Source organism: Meriones unguiculatus, chromosome 2, assembly GCF_030254825.1.
Source record: "Meriones unguiculatus strain TT.TT164.6M chromosome 2, Bangor_MerUng_6.1, whole genome shotgun sequence".
Lineage (NCBI taxonomy): Eukaryota > Metazoa > Chordata > Mammalia > Rodentia > Muridae > Meriones > Meriones unguiculatus.
This window is the reverse complement of record NC_083350.1, coordinates 54,568,437-54,586,260: the sequence shown is the minus strand read 5'-3', so window position 1 is coordinate 54,586,260 and position 17,824 is coordinate 54,568,437. Positions and strand designations below refer to the sequence as shown.

General features: G+C 40.1%; 1 protein-coding gene across 2 annotated transcripts in view; it reads left to right on the top strand.

The window, feature by feature from the left end:
* Camk4 (calcium/calmodulin dependent protein kinase IV) overlaps nt 1-17,824 on the top strand; it is a 243,318-nt gene that overhangs the window by 110,577 nt on the left and 114,917 nt on the right. For both annotated transcript variants that reach the window (XM_060377500.1, XM_060377501.1), the window contains exon 3: nt 7,428-7,506. In XM_060377500.1, coding sequence (XP_060233483.1) covers nt 7,428-7,506 — 79 coding nt within the window. The remainder of the gene's footprint in view (nt 1-7,427; nt 7,507-17,824) is intronic.

Here is a 17,824-nt window from a genome sequence, read left to right as displayed (position 1 = left end):
GGTTTTTATCCTTTTTTTTCCCTGCAAATGAAATTCTGCCATCTTGATGTAACTGTCCATTTGCTGAGAGCTGGGAAAGCAATTGCATTGAAAAGTTCAGTTACAGATGAACTCTTATTCGAATGGAGTCCCCTGCTCATCTCTGTTTTTTAAAGCATTGTATGGCTCTTTGATGCTCCCCCAAGGCAGGGAGCAGCCTTGCCAGGCCACAAAGGAGGACAATGCAGTCAGTCCTGATGAGACTTGATAGGCTAGGGTCAGATGAAAGGGGAGGAGGACCTCCCCTATCAGTGGTTTTAGAGAGGGGCATAAGAGGAGAAGAGGGAGAAAGGGTGGGATTGAGAGGGAATGAGGGAGGGGGCTACAGCTGGGATACAATGCAAATAAACTAATTAATATAAAAAAATAAAAATTTAATTAAAAAAGCATCAAAAGAAAACAAAAACAAAAAACAGAGATGAGATCGCACAGTGTTGAGACAGGTTAGCGCCAAAGTCATTCCCTTATTGCAGGACTTTAGGTCAGAGGCTAGCTTTCCCTGGGCACCTGTGATCATTAAGATTGCCAGAAAGCCTGGCACCTCCCCTTGTCATGATCTTTGTAAATTCAAAGTCAGTCCCTAAATCAGTACTGTAGAGCTTCAGTAGACAGCCCTGGAACTTGACTTCCGCCTGCATCTGTGATGATAAGCTTCCTAGCCATGGAACCTTGTCTTTGCTAAGGCTATGGGGCTTTACAAGTGATTAAGAGTTTTACTGTCCTTCCAAAGGCAGAAGTGTTACCATGTGACCAAAGACTCACCTTTCCCTAATGTGGAACTTAACGAATATTGTTATGTCAGAATATTAATCATATTTAAACACTTCAAAGCATTTTAGTTTCGTTTGCTTTTGCGTTCAATTTTTACCTCATTTTTCAGCTTTCACCATGTATGTGCTCTTGTAAGAGATGGTTTCCTAACACTCTTCCCTGAAAAAAGGTCTAGAGACGAAGCTGTGATTAGTAAGAACTGTTAATCAGAGTTGAAAACACAACGTGTCACCCGGCAGCCCATTTCATTTCTGCTTCATGAGTGACGGTCCTAACCTCTGCATTACTTTTAGATTAGATGAATTATTGAAGAAGACTACTTATAAGCTTAAATTGGTGTGTGTGTGTGTGTGTGTGTGTGTGTGTGTGTGTGTGTGTGTTGGAGAACACATGTGCCATGATGTGCATGTCAGTGTCAAAGGACAGCTGGTAGCAGTCAGTTCTCTTCTTCTACTGCATGGGTCTCTGGCGTAGGACTCTGGCAGTCATGCTTTGCAGCCAGTGTCTTTCCATGCTAAGCCATCTTACAGGGCCTAACTTGACTCTTCTCAAATTACATAAAGGGAAGGAGAACTGATGAGACTCTGCAGTCAAAGCTCCGTATCCGCTGTGCTGCCTCCTCCACCAAGGCCACACTGATTCTTTCCAAAGAGTTCCACCAGACGGGAACTGAGCATTCAGAGAGGGCCCTTTGGGTCCCTTCTCATTCAAGTCACCACGTCAGCGAGGGAAATGACAGCAGGCTGTGCTGTGTTGTCCATCTGTGTAGTTTCTTAGAACTCTAGCATGCACCTTATAGGGAAGAGTCCTGTACCTCCGACGAGATTTTCGTTCAATAACCCACCCCTCCCCAGACCAACGCTGTGCACCTCTGCAGGGCATTTTTCTAGGCTCTCTTTTCTAAGTTGTGTTTTGAGTTTAGCTTGCTAACATGGGGTTTCTGTAAGGCTTTTTCGTAGGATCTCCATTCTGGTTAATTCTTCCCCGACTCTCCTATCCCCATCCCTGCTTACTCCTTTAATCCTCAATCTTCATCTTGTTTCATGAGATTTGCAGGTAAATGGAGTTACAGAAAAATATTTACACCGAGTTAGGTAACTGCAGCCTAGAGAGACAGATAGCACATGTTCTCAATCATCTGTAGATCCTGGTTTCAAATCTTTGGATTTGCGTGTTTGACTTGAAGTGAAAGTATAAGCCGGGAAGCTCGAAAAGGGCCTTTGGAGAGTGTTCTAAGGAAGGGAGGTAGTAGATTGTGGGGAAAATGAAAGGAAGGAAGATGGAATACTGGGGACAGAATAGCTTAAGCAGGGAGGGGTCTGAGAGTATGGATGGGGTAAATCAGGGTGAAGAAGAGCGCTAACCCCCGTGAAGAGGTATGAAAGGCCTTATGGAGTCCTGCTACCTCACAACCCAACTTCTTATTTTTTAAACATTTTTAATGAAATCTTTTCATATCATGTATTTTGATCATGTTTTTCCACTCCCGCAGGTCCCCCTAAGTCCTCCCCACACCTCCCAAATTTTATGTTCTTTTACCTTTTTCTCTCTTAGCAGAAAACAAACGAAACCAAACAAGCAAGAGCAGCTTGTGTCACCTGTGGGACATGGGCTGGAGAGAACTCATTTTCCATTTGAGAACAGTTATCAATTACACATGATTCCTGGGTCAGGGGTCAGGGCTTGTCTCCGCTTCTCTCAGTGCTGGCTCCATCTGGCCCAGACCTGTGTAGGCCCTGTACATGCTGCCTCAATCTTTTTGAGCTCGTATGTGTGTTAATCAAGCTGAGCCACACTGAAGGCCAGGCCACATGTCCAGCAGTCGATGGCCAATACAAAACAAATCTGGTGGCATCTTTGGAAGTTTTTTGTCCTATAAGATTTTGACATGACATTCCCTCCCCATCTTTTTAAAAACCTATCCTTTACGTATACATTATGGCTTCTGGTTTTGTGTTTTTAGGGGATTCCTGTGCATATGAACGTGTGTGTCTCTGCATCTACTTGTGTAACTTGTGCGGTTTTTCAGCCCCCTTTCTTCTGTTTGTTTGTTTTCTCCTAGTCTAGTTTGTTTTTCTTTTATCTTATGTTATTATCATCATTCAGATGTCTTTCTCTAATGAGAGACAGAAGAGGAGTAGATTCCAATGAGAGGGAAAGTTGGGGAAACCTTGGAGGAACTGGAGGGGAAGTCATGATCGCAATTTATTGGGTATAAAAAGAATCTGTTTTCAATAAAAGAAAAAAAAATCCCAAAACAAAAGAAACACACACACACATACAAAGACAAAACAAATAGAAAACAAAATAACATAAACAGGAAACACACTAATAAAAAAAAGCCTTATAGAAACACAAAAATGAATAGTAAATAAGAAAAAGACCAGTAAGACACACACACACACACACACACACACACACACACACACACACTGCCAAAATAAAACCAAAACAAAACAAAGAAAACAAGATAAAATGTCTACAAAAATACCATTAAGTTTGTTTTATGATAGCCAACTGTTCCTGCACGGAGCCTCCACGGTGAGGTTAATATAGCATGTCTTAGTTAGGGTTTCTATTGCTGTGAAGAGATACCATGGCCACAACAACTCCTATACAGGGAGGCATTTAATTGGGGTTGGCTTACAGTTTCAGAGGTTTAGTCTGTTACCTCTGTTACCATCAAGTCAGGAAGCATGGTAGCATGCAGACAGACCTGGCACTGGAGGAGGGGTCAATAGATCTGGATCTCTAGATGAGCAGGCAGCAGGAGGAGAGAGAAGCCAGGCCTGGCTTTAGCTTCTGAACCCCCTCCCTTGTGACATGCTTTCTCCAATAAGGCCACACTTACTCCAACAAGGCCACACATCCTAATCCTTTTTAAATAATGCTACTCCCAGTGAATCTACAGGGGCCATTTCATTCAAACTACCACACCCAGTGAGACTTCGTTGGCAAAAACTGACCTGGAAAGAACTTTTCTTTAAACCAGTTGACGGACTCTAGCACAGAGCCCTGGCCCCGGTGAAGAGCTGTTGACCTTTGATGGCTTCTAGGGGAGGGAAAGACAATTTCCTTTAAGGGTGTGGCCCCTGTTAGGTCAGTGTGAGCCAGTGGATGGCCCTGCACATGTGACTGTATGGGCAGTGCAGATTGGAGGGGAGAGAGACAAGAGAGAGTCAGAGGGGAAAGGAGGAGGGGGAAGGGAGAGAGAGAGATGGGAAGGGTACAGGGTTAGAGATCTCAATCTGTGTGGCGTTATGGAAAAAAATAAGGGTGACTATAACACAAGCACATTGTATGTATGTATGGAATACTCAAAGAAGTAATGCTGTATTTTTAAAAGACACTCAAACCTTTAGCAGTCCCCATTTCTCCCCCCACCCTTTCCAATTCTAAACAAGCAAGCAACTGTCCACTTTATATCTGTGTAAGGTTATGCCATATTCTTCACATAGCCTGAATCATGCAATTAAAAAAAAACCCTTCAAATAGGTGTAAGGTTTTTGTATTCTTAATATAATAACTTATATTTCCCTGATGGCTAATGATCCTGAGTTTCTTTCCATGTTCCTATTTGTCTTTAATGTGTTGTCTTTGGTAATGTATACGAAGTCTTACTTATATTTGAATATTAAAACTCTATCTTTTCATGCTGCACCATGCCTCATAGTATTTGAGATGTGTTGTATCCTTTTGGGCAACATTTCCCGTCACTGCATCTCTGAAGTCTGGTAATTGCCATCCTATTCTGTCTTTATTTTCTGACGATTTTATTTATTTTGAGGGAAGTTTTCCCTGTATAGGCCTAGCTGGCTTGAGAATACTGTGAAGATCGGGCTGACCCCAAATTCACAGATGTCCACTTGCTTCTACCTCCTGAGTGACAGTGCTGGGCGGGATTAAAGGCGTGTGCCGCTATTCCGTGTTTCAATTCTATTTCTGTGAGTTTTTCTAGGCTGGGCAAGGAAGTGAGGTCATTCACATTTGTCATTCTAGGCCTGGCTTATTTAATTTAATCTGCTCTTGCAGGTTTATCTGTGTTTCTGAAAAATGACAGAATTGTCTTGTTTTGAAGGCTTGATGGTGTTTCATCGTGCATATATGTTTATCACATTCATGTCAGGGTGGACCCTTGCATGCATTCACATCCTGGCTACTGTTAATGATGCTGCAGAGAGTGTGGGCAGGCAGATAACTCTTCGGCATACTCATTTCATTTCTTTTGATGACATAGTCAGTCGTAGACTGTTGAATCATAGGAAAGGAATATGTTTAAATGTTTAAAAAATATTTCATGGTATTTTTTTTTTAAACAAGGGTTGTGCTAACAGGTACACAAATTATTTTGTGCATCCTCAGAAATACTTCACTTGGCTCACCTCTCTTCTAAAGGCCATTTTAACAGAACATGAGAGCCCGTGCTCATTTGGACTTGCTGTCTTTGGTTATCAGTGGTGTGTGCTAGCTACACAGCTGAGCATTGGCACATCTGCCTTTTAAGAAGCATCTAGTTCCTTTCCACTGTTTGAGTCTGTGCATTTGTTTTCCCGAATATAGAGTGGTCCCTTACATCTTGTCTGATATTTACTTCTTATCAGATACATTTTATAAGTATTTTCTCCCATTCTATTGTTTTTCCACATTGTATCTTGTTTTAGCTGTACTTTTTGGAGAATGATTCTCCAAAAATTGAACTGTCTTTATAGTAATAAATGGAGATAGAGCTCCATATATATATATATATATATAACTATATGTGTATATAAAGAAATATATATATAAAGAACTATATAGATATAAAGAACTATATAAATATATATATAAATATATATATATATATATATATATATATATATATATATATATAAAGGATTGTCTTTATAGTAATAAAAGGAGATAGAACTCTTTTTGTATAGTTTTTTGCATTCTGTTCTTTGTGTGGTTTTCTCTAAATACAAACCAGCTTAATTTAGTTGGAATTGTCACTCATGTGTTCTGTATCCTTGGTGAAAGTTTGTCTACATTTTTTGGAAATTGCTGAGAACATGGTTACTCTCTGAGTATATTCCTACTCCTTTCACCCCTAGAGATGAGCTTCATGTGTTTTGAAGATCTGTTGCTAAATTCATGCACATTTATGTATATTGTGGCAGTTTTCAAAATTAAATAATGTTGCCCTATCAATTTTCTGCGATTTATTTTGTTTGATATTTGTGTAGCCATACCTTTTGCTAAAGGTCTACATACATCTTTTATTGGTCATTTTACTTTATAATTTACATATGCCTTTATATATCAAAGAATTCTTGTTTATAGTATGTGGTTTTCCTGGTGTTATGATCCTATATAGCGATGTTTAGGGATTTAATTGATAAAGTTGAAATTTATTATAATTATTATTATTGAATTTCAACCTGTTACATTACAGATGTTTTATTTCTTGAGACTCTTGGTTTTTTTTTCCTCCTTTGCATATAATTTTGAGTTTTTCATTTAACTGTATTATTGAATTGTTATTGATTTTTATTTTAAATATTTGTTTTAGTCATTGACCAAGATTATATATGTATCTTTAACTAACTAGGCCTAACCTTTAAATATTATCAGAACACCTAACACATAGTATGACCAACTTTATTTTTACCTTCACTTATCTCTAGAACGCCTATGTCTTGGTGTATATATGGCCGCTTAACATGCTTAAAACATGTAGTAAAACTTTTCTTAACTCATAACAGCCATGGTGCAGCAGCCTTGACTTTTGATTGTCAAAAGTTTGTCGTATTCATTATCTGGCACCTATTTGTTGTAGTTCTCTGTGATCATATAGAGTTATAGGACTATGAGCTGATTATGTCATCAGAAGTCCTTCTGCTTGATCTTCAGCGTCTAGAAGGCCTAATTCAAACCCATCTCACTTTAAGGCATTTTTCAAAATTCTTCCTCAAAGTTGAAGCATAAACGAGTTTAGCCTCGAGTTCTCTTCGTGTCTGTATTTTCTTGCTATCATGTTTTTTATGTGGCATGGGAGCATTCAGACCATGCTGGTCTACTTTGTGGAGAACTCTCCTTGAGCACCATATGCACATGGAAATAGCCATGGGATCCCTGCTTATCGCTCTCCTCAAAAGATTACAGAAGGGTTGCAGGGGAATTTCTTAGCTCGCTAACCAATATGAAAAAGGGCAGACTATTCAGTCACTAATGGGAATGCTGAACTCAAAATTCCGTCCCTAAAGCTTTCTGCTTTATTTCACTCCAAACATACTTTTTGGAATCCTGGAATTTTAATGTATGACTGTTCTTGAAAAATGCCATTTTTCCCAAGGACTTGATTTTCTTAACCAGCCCATCAAATGCAATGACCCTGGGTATGCTAGTTGCAACAGGAAGAAAGCTAGTAAAGAGCCTAGACTTTTCTGAGAAATTTCTGCGAGGAGGTTTGCACACGGAGAAAACTGTGAGGAGAAAAGACTTTTGACATTTTGGGCCGACATGTAGGACGTGGGAACCCTGGTTAGCCGTGAGCATATCTGTAAGACTCCCTTTGAAGATTTCCTCGTTAAGTCGTGTCTACAGCGTAACATTTTCTTTTTGTCTTTTTCCCCCTCAAGGGGTGCTACATCCATTGTGTACAGATGCAAACAGAAGGGGACCCAGAAGCCCTATGCTCTCAAAGTGTTAAAGAAAACAGTAAGTTTATTTCATTATATAATAGTATCTCCGAGAGACCCGAAAAGTAAGAAAGCTGACTCAGAAGACCAAGGTGGTCTTGGAGAAGCCACCCGGGTTTACTGTCTGATGGAAAGCATGGGACGCTTTGACAGTCGCTGGTTCTTAAGCGGGATGTGATGTGTGGAGAGAAGGATGGGAAGGAAAAGCGCTAGAGGAGGGAGGTAAGCCTTGCTCTGTGTGGGGCCGTGTCACGAATGTATGTGTGTGTTTATGGAGTGAGGCCTGCCTGGAACATGTCAGAGAGGGCAAAATGAAACACAAATGTCTGTACTTTGAAAGGACTCATCTGCCTAAGTTTTCTAAGGTTAGGTTTGTTTGTTTGGCTGGTTGGTTTTTGTTTATTATTATTATTATTATTATTATTATTATTATTTGGTATTTTAGAGACAGGGTTTCTCACTGTGGCCTGGAAGGGTAGTTATGTTTTAGAGATGTGCAATTAGATAAATGCTTCCCAGAGTAGACCTACTCATTTAAAAGTTCAAATTTAGCAGAGAAAAAGTTTTGTTCTGGAGTTTTGCTTTATCTTCCTAAGCTTGTAGGCAAGCTGGAAAAGGTGCCCACATCTAATGAAAATGAGAAGACCAAAAGCAGGTGGGGTCACAGGGAGTCCCTCTGTGAGACTCTTTCTGCCTCAATGCCCTTTCTGTTCTTTTCTGTTTGTGAATCAGATTCTGTCCGTAAAACTATAAAAAGACAAGATACACTTCATTGCACAGTTTTCCTTTGTCAAATTTTATGTCAACAGATAGGGGAAGTGTGTATTTCTGAAAACTCGGTTGTAAACTGTGCCAAACAGTGATGCGTCAGACATCTCAACGTCAAGTGATAACCTTCTGCAGGCCAGAGGAGGCTTAATATCACCAGCTGTTTATGTATTGTCTAGCACAGGGAAATCTTACAGTTTCACACAATGAAGAACTTAACAGCACAGGATTTTGGTCAGGTAGAAACAAATGACACTTTAAAACAATCTGTTAGAATTGTAAGCTGTAGTGGGGGAAAAAAAGGCCTGTAGTTTAATCAAAGCAGATAGCAATTTATGTGGCAATTACTACCCATTAAGTTTTCCAATTGCTATAAAAATTTTCTTAAGTTAATCCCGAATGTACAGGAATGTATTAAATTGATGTTTGTGGTGTTTCCTGTATCAATTTCTTCATCATCTTCATCATTTAAAATTTCCTGAACAAAGTATTACTTAAAATTTTTTGAATTGTAATTTTCTATTAAATACCAAATTTTTAAGAAAGTAAATTAGGTTGTTTTAGTGGCAGTCTGATATGTTATATTTGGACTTGGCTATGTGTTTTGTTATAGGTGAAAATGTTAGTAAATTGGCAAGTTGTTTACTTTTATTTTATGGTTGGGGAAATTTTGAAAAGGGGTAGACAGTGTGAAATTCTAGGAAAACAATGTTCAAAAATGACTTGTGTGAGGTTGGACACGGTGATGCACGCCTGACACTGGATATACAGGGAAGGGTGGTTACAAGTTCCAGGCCGGACTGGGCTGTGCACTGACTGAGATCTTGTCAGAGCCGAGAGGCCGCTCTTCCCTGGTTCTTGGGAAGATCATGTGGATGGGAACAAGTGTCAGGCAGAGCTGCGAGGCAGATGTCGTCAAACACAGTGACTGCTGTGCCAAACAGAACGAGAGAGAAAAACCCCTAAAGGAACCTCAGCTCTGAATGTCAATTAGATGGGACCCCCCCCCCCCAAGCTTTGTCTTTTAGGATAAACTGTGCTTGGAGATATGTAGACGAGAGAAGTAATCGGGCAAAGCCACAAAGAGCAAATTGCCTCCAGTGTTTAATTCCATATAGGTCATAGAGATGGAAACTTCCCTTTCTAAGGGAAATGAATGGATGCTATGAATTTATTTACAGGGGCAAAATAATGCAGAGGAAATATTTTCTTAGAGTATTCAGCAAAGGTTTTGCACCTAAGGCCAAAAAAAGATTGCCATGTTCTGAAAGGTTGACTTGTGTATATAATCTCTTATATCATGCCACATGAAATTGCCTCAGTTAAACCATTTCTGAGCTACAGTTTTGTATGATTCAGCTAACAACTAGAGAACCACATGCAACCTCACTGAGTTCTTTCTAAGATTCTCATTGTATGGCTGGGCATAAAACTGAGGCCTTGAGGCTTAGTCTGCCTAAAAATATGGTATCATTTATCTATCTTTCAATCTACATATCATCTATCTATCTGTCTATCTATCATCTATATCATCTTTATCCATCTATGATCCATCTATGATTCATCTTTCATCCATCCACCCATCCATCTATCCACCCATCCATCCATCCATCTATCCATATTAAATTAATAGAGATAGTGAATTAACTACCAAAGACACTTCCATATTAAATTAAGACACTATCCATAATAGAGATAGTGAATTAACTACCAAGACACTTCTTGGTGTCTTAAGAAGAATATAAATTTATTTTCTTCAGTTCTGGAAACTAGGTTTCCAAAGCTGGTGTCATCAGAGGCAGTTTCCTCTGAGGCCTGGAGAGAGAAGCTGCTCCATGCCTCATGCTTGGTGCCTGGCCTCTGGTGACAGTAACCCATTCTTGGCATGCCTTGACTTGTAGGTCATCCATCCTGTTTCTGCCTCTGTTGCAAATGGCTGACTTTTCCTCACACTTCTTCATGTCATCCTCCCCTGGGTATGTGTATGGCACACTGTCATTCATCTTGGAGGAATCCCAGTGCTGTTGTGTGGAAAGCCCGCCCTTTTCCGTATGACCGCATCATAACTGATTACATCCACAGTAACACAATTCTGTGAATCATGTAATCAGATAGTACATCTATGGTTAATTTAAAAATAGCCTGTCTGGTATTTTATTTGGTGATGGGTACATTTCATATTAAAATGGAGAGCTTCTGAAAGGCTCTACCCTGCAGATGCTGAGACTCATAACCAAACTTTGGGCAGAGTGCAGGGAATCTTATGAAAGAAGTTGGAGATAGTAAGACCTGGAGAGGACAGGAGCTCCACAAGGATGGCAACAGATCTAAAAAGTCTGGGCACAGGGGTCTTTTCTGAGACTCATACTCCAGCCAAGGACCACTCATGGAGATGGCCTGGAACCCCTGCACAGAGGTAGCCCATGGCAGTTCAGTGTCCAAGTGGGTTCCATAGTAATGGGGACAGGGACTGTCTCTGACAGGAACTGATTGGCCTGCTCTTTGACCACCTCCCCCTGTCTCTGACAAGGATTGGTCTGCTCTTTGATCACCTCCCTCTGAGGGGGAAGCAGCCTTACCTGGCCACAGAGGAAGAGAATGCAGCCAGTCCTGATGAGACCTGATAGACTAGGATCAGAGGGAAGGGGAGGAGGATCTCCCTTATCAGTAGACTGGGGGAGGGGCACAGGTGGATAAGACGGAGGGATGGTGAGGTTTGGAGGGGAGGAGGGAGGGAGTTATGGGGTGATACAAAGTGAATAAGCTGTAATTAATAAAAATAAAAATAATTTAAAAAATAAAAAATGTAAATGAATACAAAGAAATTTACCTAGCTTCTAAGTCAGTGGTTCCAAACCTGTGGGTTACAACCCTTGGGGGTTTGGATGAACCTTTCACAGGGGTCACTTAAGACAATTGGGAAACACAGATATTGACATGGCAATTTAAAGCAGCAGCAAAATTACAGTTATTAGGTAGCAACGGAATAATTTTATGGTTGGTGGTCATCACAACATGAGGAACTGTATTAAAGGGTTGAGGCATTAGGAAGGTTGAGAAGCACTGTTATAAGTGATTAACTTACTAGATAAAGTAAAATATTTTTTATCCAAGTAAAATATTTGTTATCTCCTTTTAGAGTTAATTTTTAAATTACATTAATTGTACTTTTCATAATCTATTTAAACATTTTATTGGACTTTATCCTAAATCATTTTATGGCAATATTAAGCTCCTTTCTCATAGCTTAATATTTTTGGAATTATTTATTTATACTATCTATAAGAGAATTATATCCTATTCAAAACCCCTAATCCTCATGGAGAATCTGTCACATGCTCAAATCCCTGGGTGATAGGCAAATGCTTATCATTTTATCCCAGAGCAATAGCTCCTAAAGCATTGGTTCTCATGGAGTCTGTCATATTCTGCTGATAATCCAAATGATACAGAGCTAGAGCTGACAATAAGCTCACAGCAAGTCTTAGGTTTAGATCAATAGACATTTTTCCTAAAAAAATATCCTTGCGGGAACTAACATGTAATTATGTTAAGAAAATACTTTAAATTTACATGGTTATAGCACCATGTGCTTTCTATGTACGTAACCACATTTCAAAAATTTTAAATACACTAGAACATATATTTACTAGTGTCATAGTGACTTTAGTTTATGTTTAAATGGTTAAACAACAAAAAAGGTATGTGGGTTTATGAGTATAAGTATGGGAACAGAGTAAGAGGAAAAAAAACAACAATTGTTGATCGTAGGACACAATAATAATATTCGCGATGGGCTGTCAATATTTCAGTACACAAGAAATTTCATCCTGGTGATGAACGTTTGGAAAAAAGCACCATTGAACATTTTCCTGTACTGAAAAACACCTAGGTGCCTCCTGTGGTACTGCCATTTGTCTCATTGTGTCAGTGGTAGGGTTAAACTTTGCTAACAGAACAAGAATGAGAAGAAAATGGGTTGAATTTTTTTCTGTTCTGTTTATATTCCCCACTTAGTACTGAGCATGAAAAATCTCATTCAGTAGGCGTGGCTTCCGTCTCCTTGTTCTGCATTGGTACAGCTTAATTTTAACCTTTTTATCTTGAAGCAGTATTAGACTCCCTGAAAATAGCACTTCGTTTCTCATACCTACCTCATTATCCCAAGCATTAGAACTAATTGGCTTGCCCTGAGGTTTTTCCTATGGACTTTGTAAGTCATAAATCAAGTATAAAGAAAGAATTACTTACTGGTAGAGGACGCCTTTACATTTCCCCGCTTTGCTGGTCACGCAGATTGGATTATATCTTGCTTTTCTCTGTGTGCCTGTAAAATGAATAAATATGCTTTGCAACAATAGCAAAGTTACTAGCAAGACTCTATGAAAGGAAAGAGATAAATTCAAGTGTAAAATTTGAACATCTTCAGCACAACATAACCATCTTGGTCTGAGTTTTGCTGGTTTAAATAGAATCTCTACTTCCAAATAATGGTATGGGGGCAACAGAGTTGTGTTTTAGGGCTGACCCATGTGTATTAAAGTCACCTTTTTTCCTTTAAAAGCCATATCTCAGAATCTACAGGCTCTCCAAAGGTTAGCCTGTGAATATGGCTTGTTTTCAAAATAAATAGCTTGATATTTAATACATTTATGTTCATTGATAATTTATACCGTCTCTGGAAATTTAGAGGCTGATAGAAAAATTCTAGAAATCAAATAAAATTTCCAGCTGTGTGGCTCAACACCTGGAAAGGTTATATTTTTTCTAAATGTAAAATCCATTCCTTCACAAATAGTTACTATTAAATCTGAGAGGTTGTCTTGGTGTGGGCACTAGGAAGGCATGGGTAAGCACCCATGACTCTCCTCAAAAAGAGTTGTACACACTTGGTGTCAGATAAGAAAGGGAGAGAAAGAGAGATGCTGTGTTTTGTCACATCTACTATCTGTACGACTGTGAGAACTGTAGACCGTTGCTCAGAGTTGGCTTCAGCCTAAAGGGAGTTTACAAACATCTATCTCATGGTACTCTAGTGAAGATTAAAATCAGATTGCTCATATAAAATATTTTCCAGGATACAGCAAACATGTTGCAAATGACGTGCAGAACTCTTGGAGGGTTTTTTTTGGGGGGGGGAATCCACAAAGATATTCTATCATAGTATAAATTAGTGCTATGCAGTTCTGGTATTCTCATTCGCTTGATCTGAAGCTGAACAAAGCATGGCACATGACTACTTCTGTGTATATTTGTCTGTTTGTTTGGGGACATGGTCTCACTGTGTAGCCCTGGCTGTCTTGGAATTCCCTATGTAGAGCAGGCTGACTTCAAACTCGCAGAGATACATCTGACTTTGCTCCCAGAGTGCCGGGATTAAAGGTGTGTGCCACTGTGACAGGCCGCACTATGTTATGTTCTCTTTGTATGGAGAAAATTGATGGTGTCACTTTTGGAGCACTTTTAGCATTAAGGCTGAAATGAGCATTGACTTTACTATTCTGATTAATAACATTTGATGTGGCATTCAGAAAAGCTTTATGACTTTATAACTTTCTGTTTAGGGAAATATATGCTTGCTATACCCAGATTAGGAAATTTCCGCCCTATGGCTCTTTGCTGATTTGTACTTTAGGACCACGTGCTGGATTCATAGTGCTACAGTATTTCCTGGCCCAAGTTTTGAACTAATACATTTTTGGAACTATTTTCCTTGAGTAATTTAGTGAATTTTTGTCAAGTAATTGCTATCAAATTTTATATTTTTTCATAATAACATTTTATACTTTTAGGGGGAGAAAACACACTATTGTCTGCTGATCACTCTAAGTTACTTAGAAACTTCAGTCCTGAGTGAAGTAACCCAGGAGCAGAAAGACGCAGATGCTATATACTCACTTGTAAGTGGAATTAGCCATATAATACAGGAAAAACATACTAAAATATTTAGTTCTAAAGAAACTAAACAACAAGGAGGATCCTAGGGAAGAGACTGAAATCTCACTCAGAAGGACAAACAGGATAGACATCATAAGTAGGAGAAGACAGGGAACGGGACAGGAGCCTTCCACAGAGGATCTCTGAGAGACTCTATCCACCAGGATATCAAAGCAGATGCTGAGACTCATAGCCAAACTTTGGGCAGAGTTCAGGAAACTTTATGGAAGAAGAGGGAGATAGAAAGACCTGGAGGGGACAGGAACTCCACAAGGAGAACAGCAGAGCCAAAAATCCTGGGCCTAGGTGGTCCTGCAGAGACTGATACTCCAACCAAGGACCAGACATGGAGAAGACATAGACCCCCTGCTCAGAGGAAGCCCATGGCTGCTCAGCTCAGTCTCCAAGTGGGTTCCCTAGTAAGGGGAACAGGGGCTGTCTCTGACATGAACTCAGTGGCTTGCTCTTTGATCACCTCCCCCTGGAGGGTACAGCCTTACTAGGCCACAGAGGAAGACAATGCAGCCAGTCCTGAGGAAACCTGATAGGCTAGGGTCAGAGGAAAGGGGAGGAGGTCCTCCCCTATCAGGGAACTAGGAAAGGGACATGGTGGGGAGTGGGTGGAGATAAGAGATGAGGCTACAGCCTGGATACAAAGCGAATAAATTGTAATAAATAAGTAAGAAAAAGTAAAAAAAAAAAAAAAAAAAAAAAAAAAGAAAGAAAAAGAAAGAAACTTCATTGAAAATTTGAAATTTCTTGTCATTCTATCATCTGAGCAGATGGCTATGGTGTAGCAGGGGGTCTGGAGGTATGGTCTAGAAGATGTTGGAGGCTGGGTACAGGCTCCCTTCCAGATACTGTTTAGATGAAAACCCATGACATCTCCACCAGGAGAGACTTGCGTTGACGTGGTGTCACCCTCTTCCCCAGTCTAGCCCACTTTATACTTGTACCTGTTAATTTTTGTATCGGTATCCACTCATAACCTTTTAGAAAGAAGACGCAACATTTATGTGCAAGAACTGTTTTGGATCCATATGTCCTGTATTTCTATACTCCAGTGATGAACCTTGGCCAACAGACAGACATTAGCTGCCATATCCACCCACTTGACGCACAGATACATGTGCCTGAGGGGAGACACTAATATATCTTTATAAGAAAACTAGCAATAGGAAATTTAAAATCATTCAAAATGGCACTCGCAGGTGTTTCTCCCTTTAAGGGATATATATCCACTCGTTCTTTCTTTCCTTTCTTAAGCAAAGGTTTGTTTTTTCCCCAATGAGTTATATCCCCAGCCGGTTTATTACCATTTTATAGCTAAGTCTCAGAAAGATTAAACAGAAGCGCTTGCTGTGATCTGAGTTCTCTGGTAGCTTAAATGTGCTTTGAACTATTACTATCAACCATAGTAGCACTTTATCACTACATGTGGAATTATAGAACTGAAACCAGCACTAGCAACTTTCAATATTTTTAAGAAACAAAAGGATAAGGCTTTCATTTGTTTCCTCAGTAACTTTTTTCAGTGTCCGCTTACTTCAGTGTTCAAGTTCACATTCCAGCAGAAGTTCATTTGTTTCTTAAAAATTAAGTGAATAATCCCAGCACAGATTAAGGCAGAGGCAGGTGGCTTTCTGTGAGTTAGAGACCAGACTGGTCTACAGAGTGAGTTCCAGGACAACCAAAATTACACACAGAGAAACCCTGTGTCAAAAAAAAAATTAAGCTGATTTTCTCAATTGATAGGTTAGAAAAGCACACCTTAATAGTGTTGGGTAACAAATCATTCTATACACAGAGGATTTAAACATCAGGACTTACTCTCCTTCACAGCCTGACCAGATGAAAGGGTGAGGGATTTTTATTATAGTTCTTGGTTTGATGCTCTTAAATGTGGTCCACATAAATGCACAAAGCTGAGTCACTCTGCCGGGAGTGGGGGTTGGGAAAGCTGGCTCTTCTTTCATTTTTTTTTCTTTTGTTCTATCACGTAAGAAGCTATCCCTCCATTTGCCTGCAGATTTCATGATTTCCTTGTTTTGGTGGGAACTAGAAAAGATCATCCTGAGTGAGGTATCCCAGAAGCAGAAAGACACACATGGTATATATTCACTTATAAGTGGATATTAGACAAATAATATAGGATAAACATACTAAAATCTGTACAACTAAAGAAGCTGAGCAAGGAAGACCCTGGGTAGGTAATCAGTCCTCATTTAGAAAGGCAAATAGGATAGACATCAGAAGTAGGAGAAGACAAGGAACAGGACAGGAGCCTACCCCAGAGGGCCTCTGAAAGACTCTACCCAGCAGGGTATCAAAGCAGATGCTAAGACTCATAGCCAAACTTTGGGCAGAGTGCAGTGAGTCTTATGAAAGAAGGGGGAGATAGAAAGACCTGGAAGGATTTGGAGCTCCACAAGGAGAACAAAAGAACAAAAAAATCTGGGCCTAGGAGTCTTTTCTGAGACTGATACTCTAACCAAGGACCATGCATGGAGATAACCTGGAACCCCTGCACAGAGGTAGCTCATAGTAGCTCAGTCTCCAAATGGGCTACCTATTAAGGGGAGCAGGGGCTGTCTCTGACATGAACTCAGTGGCTGGCTCTTTGATCACCTCCCCCTGCGTGGGGAGCAGCCTTACCAGGCCAAGGAGTAAGACAATGCAGCCACTCCTGATGAGACCTGATAGACTAGGATCAGATGGAAGGGGAGGAAGACCTCTACTATCAGTGGACTGGGAAAGGGGCATGGGAGGAGATGAGAGAGGGAGGGAGGGTAGGACTGGGAGGGAATGAGAATGGGGCTATAGCTCAGATACAAAGTAAATAAATTAAAAAAATTATATTAAAAAAAGAAGCTATCCCTCTTCTGGGATTAGGAAATGTTGTGTTTTAAAGGCCAGCTCTAATCGCTAGGACAGGCTTTCTAGACATGTCTATGGCGCTTGCAGTTGCTCTCTATAATTTTGACTGACCTCAGAGTCATCTTCCTTACATGCAGGAAGTGATTCTTGTTCGTGGCTGAGTACCTTCACTGGCCTCCTTCTGCCAATTACCCAGTTCCCACAGTTCCAGTTCTCATGTCAATAGCTGTCTTTAAAACACCGAATTTCTTCTTGATCATGTCAGCATTCGCTCCATTTCTCCAAGGACACAATTCTTCTCCAGCCAAATCTTCTTTGCTTCTGGCATGTCAGGCTGCCATGTAGTAATGTCTGGGTGGCTGGAGGAAATGCTCGCGTGCAACAGAATCTGGAAGATGTATCTTCAGTGTATTTAGCTTTTTCTCGTCTGTGACTCTTCGGGACAACTGGCGTTGTGTGATTTACCATTTCCATCTGGACAGAAGCCAATGTTGTCCAGAGGCCTGCATGGTGTCCCTTTCAGCTGAGCGTCCTGGGGAGATGTTCGTGTAAACTGTTCACCACACACAGACATTTCTGTCATCCTCGGCCAAAGCATAGGAGAAACTCCTAAAAGCACCATTTCTTGGATCCAAGAAAAGTTCAAAAATTCACCAAATATCTTGTATTTCTCCAAGTAAATATTTTACTTAGAGAGGAAGCTTTGGGGGCCACAGAGCACTCTTTTATGGGTTGACTTCTTGGTAAACAGAATT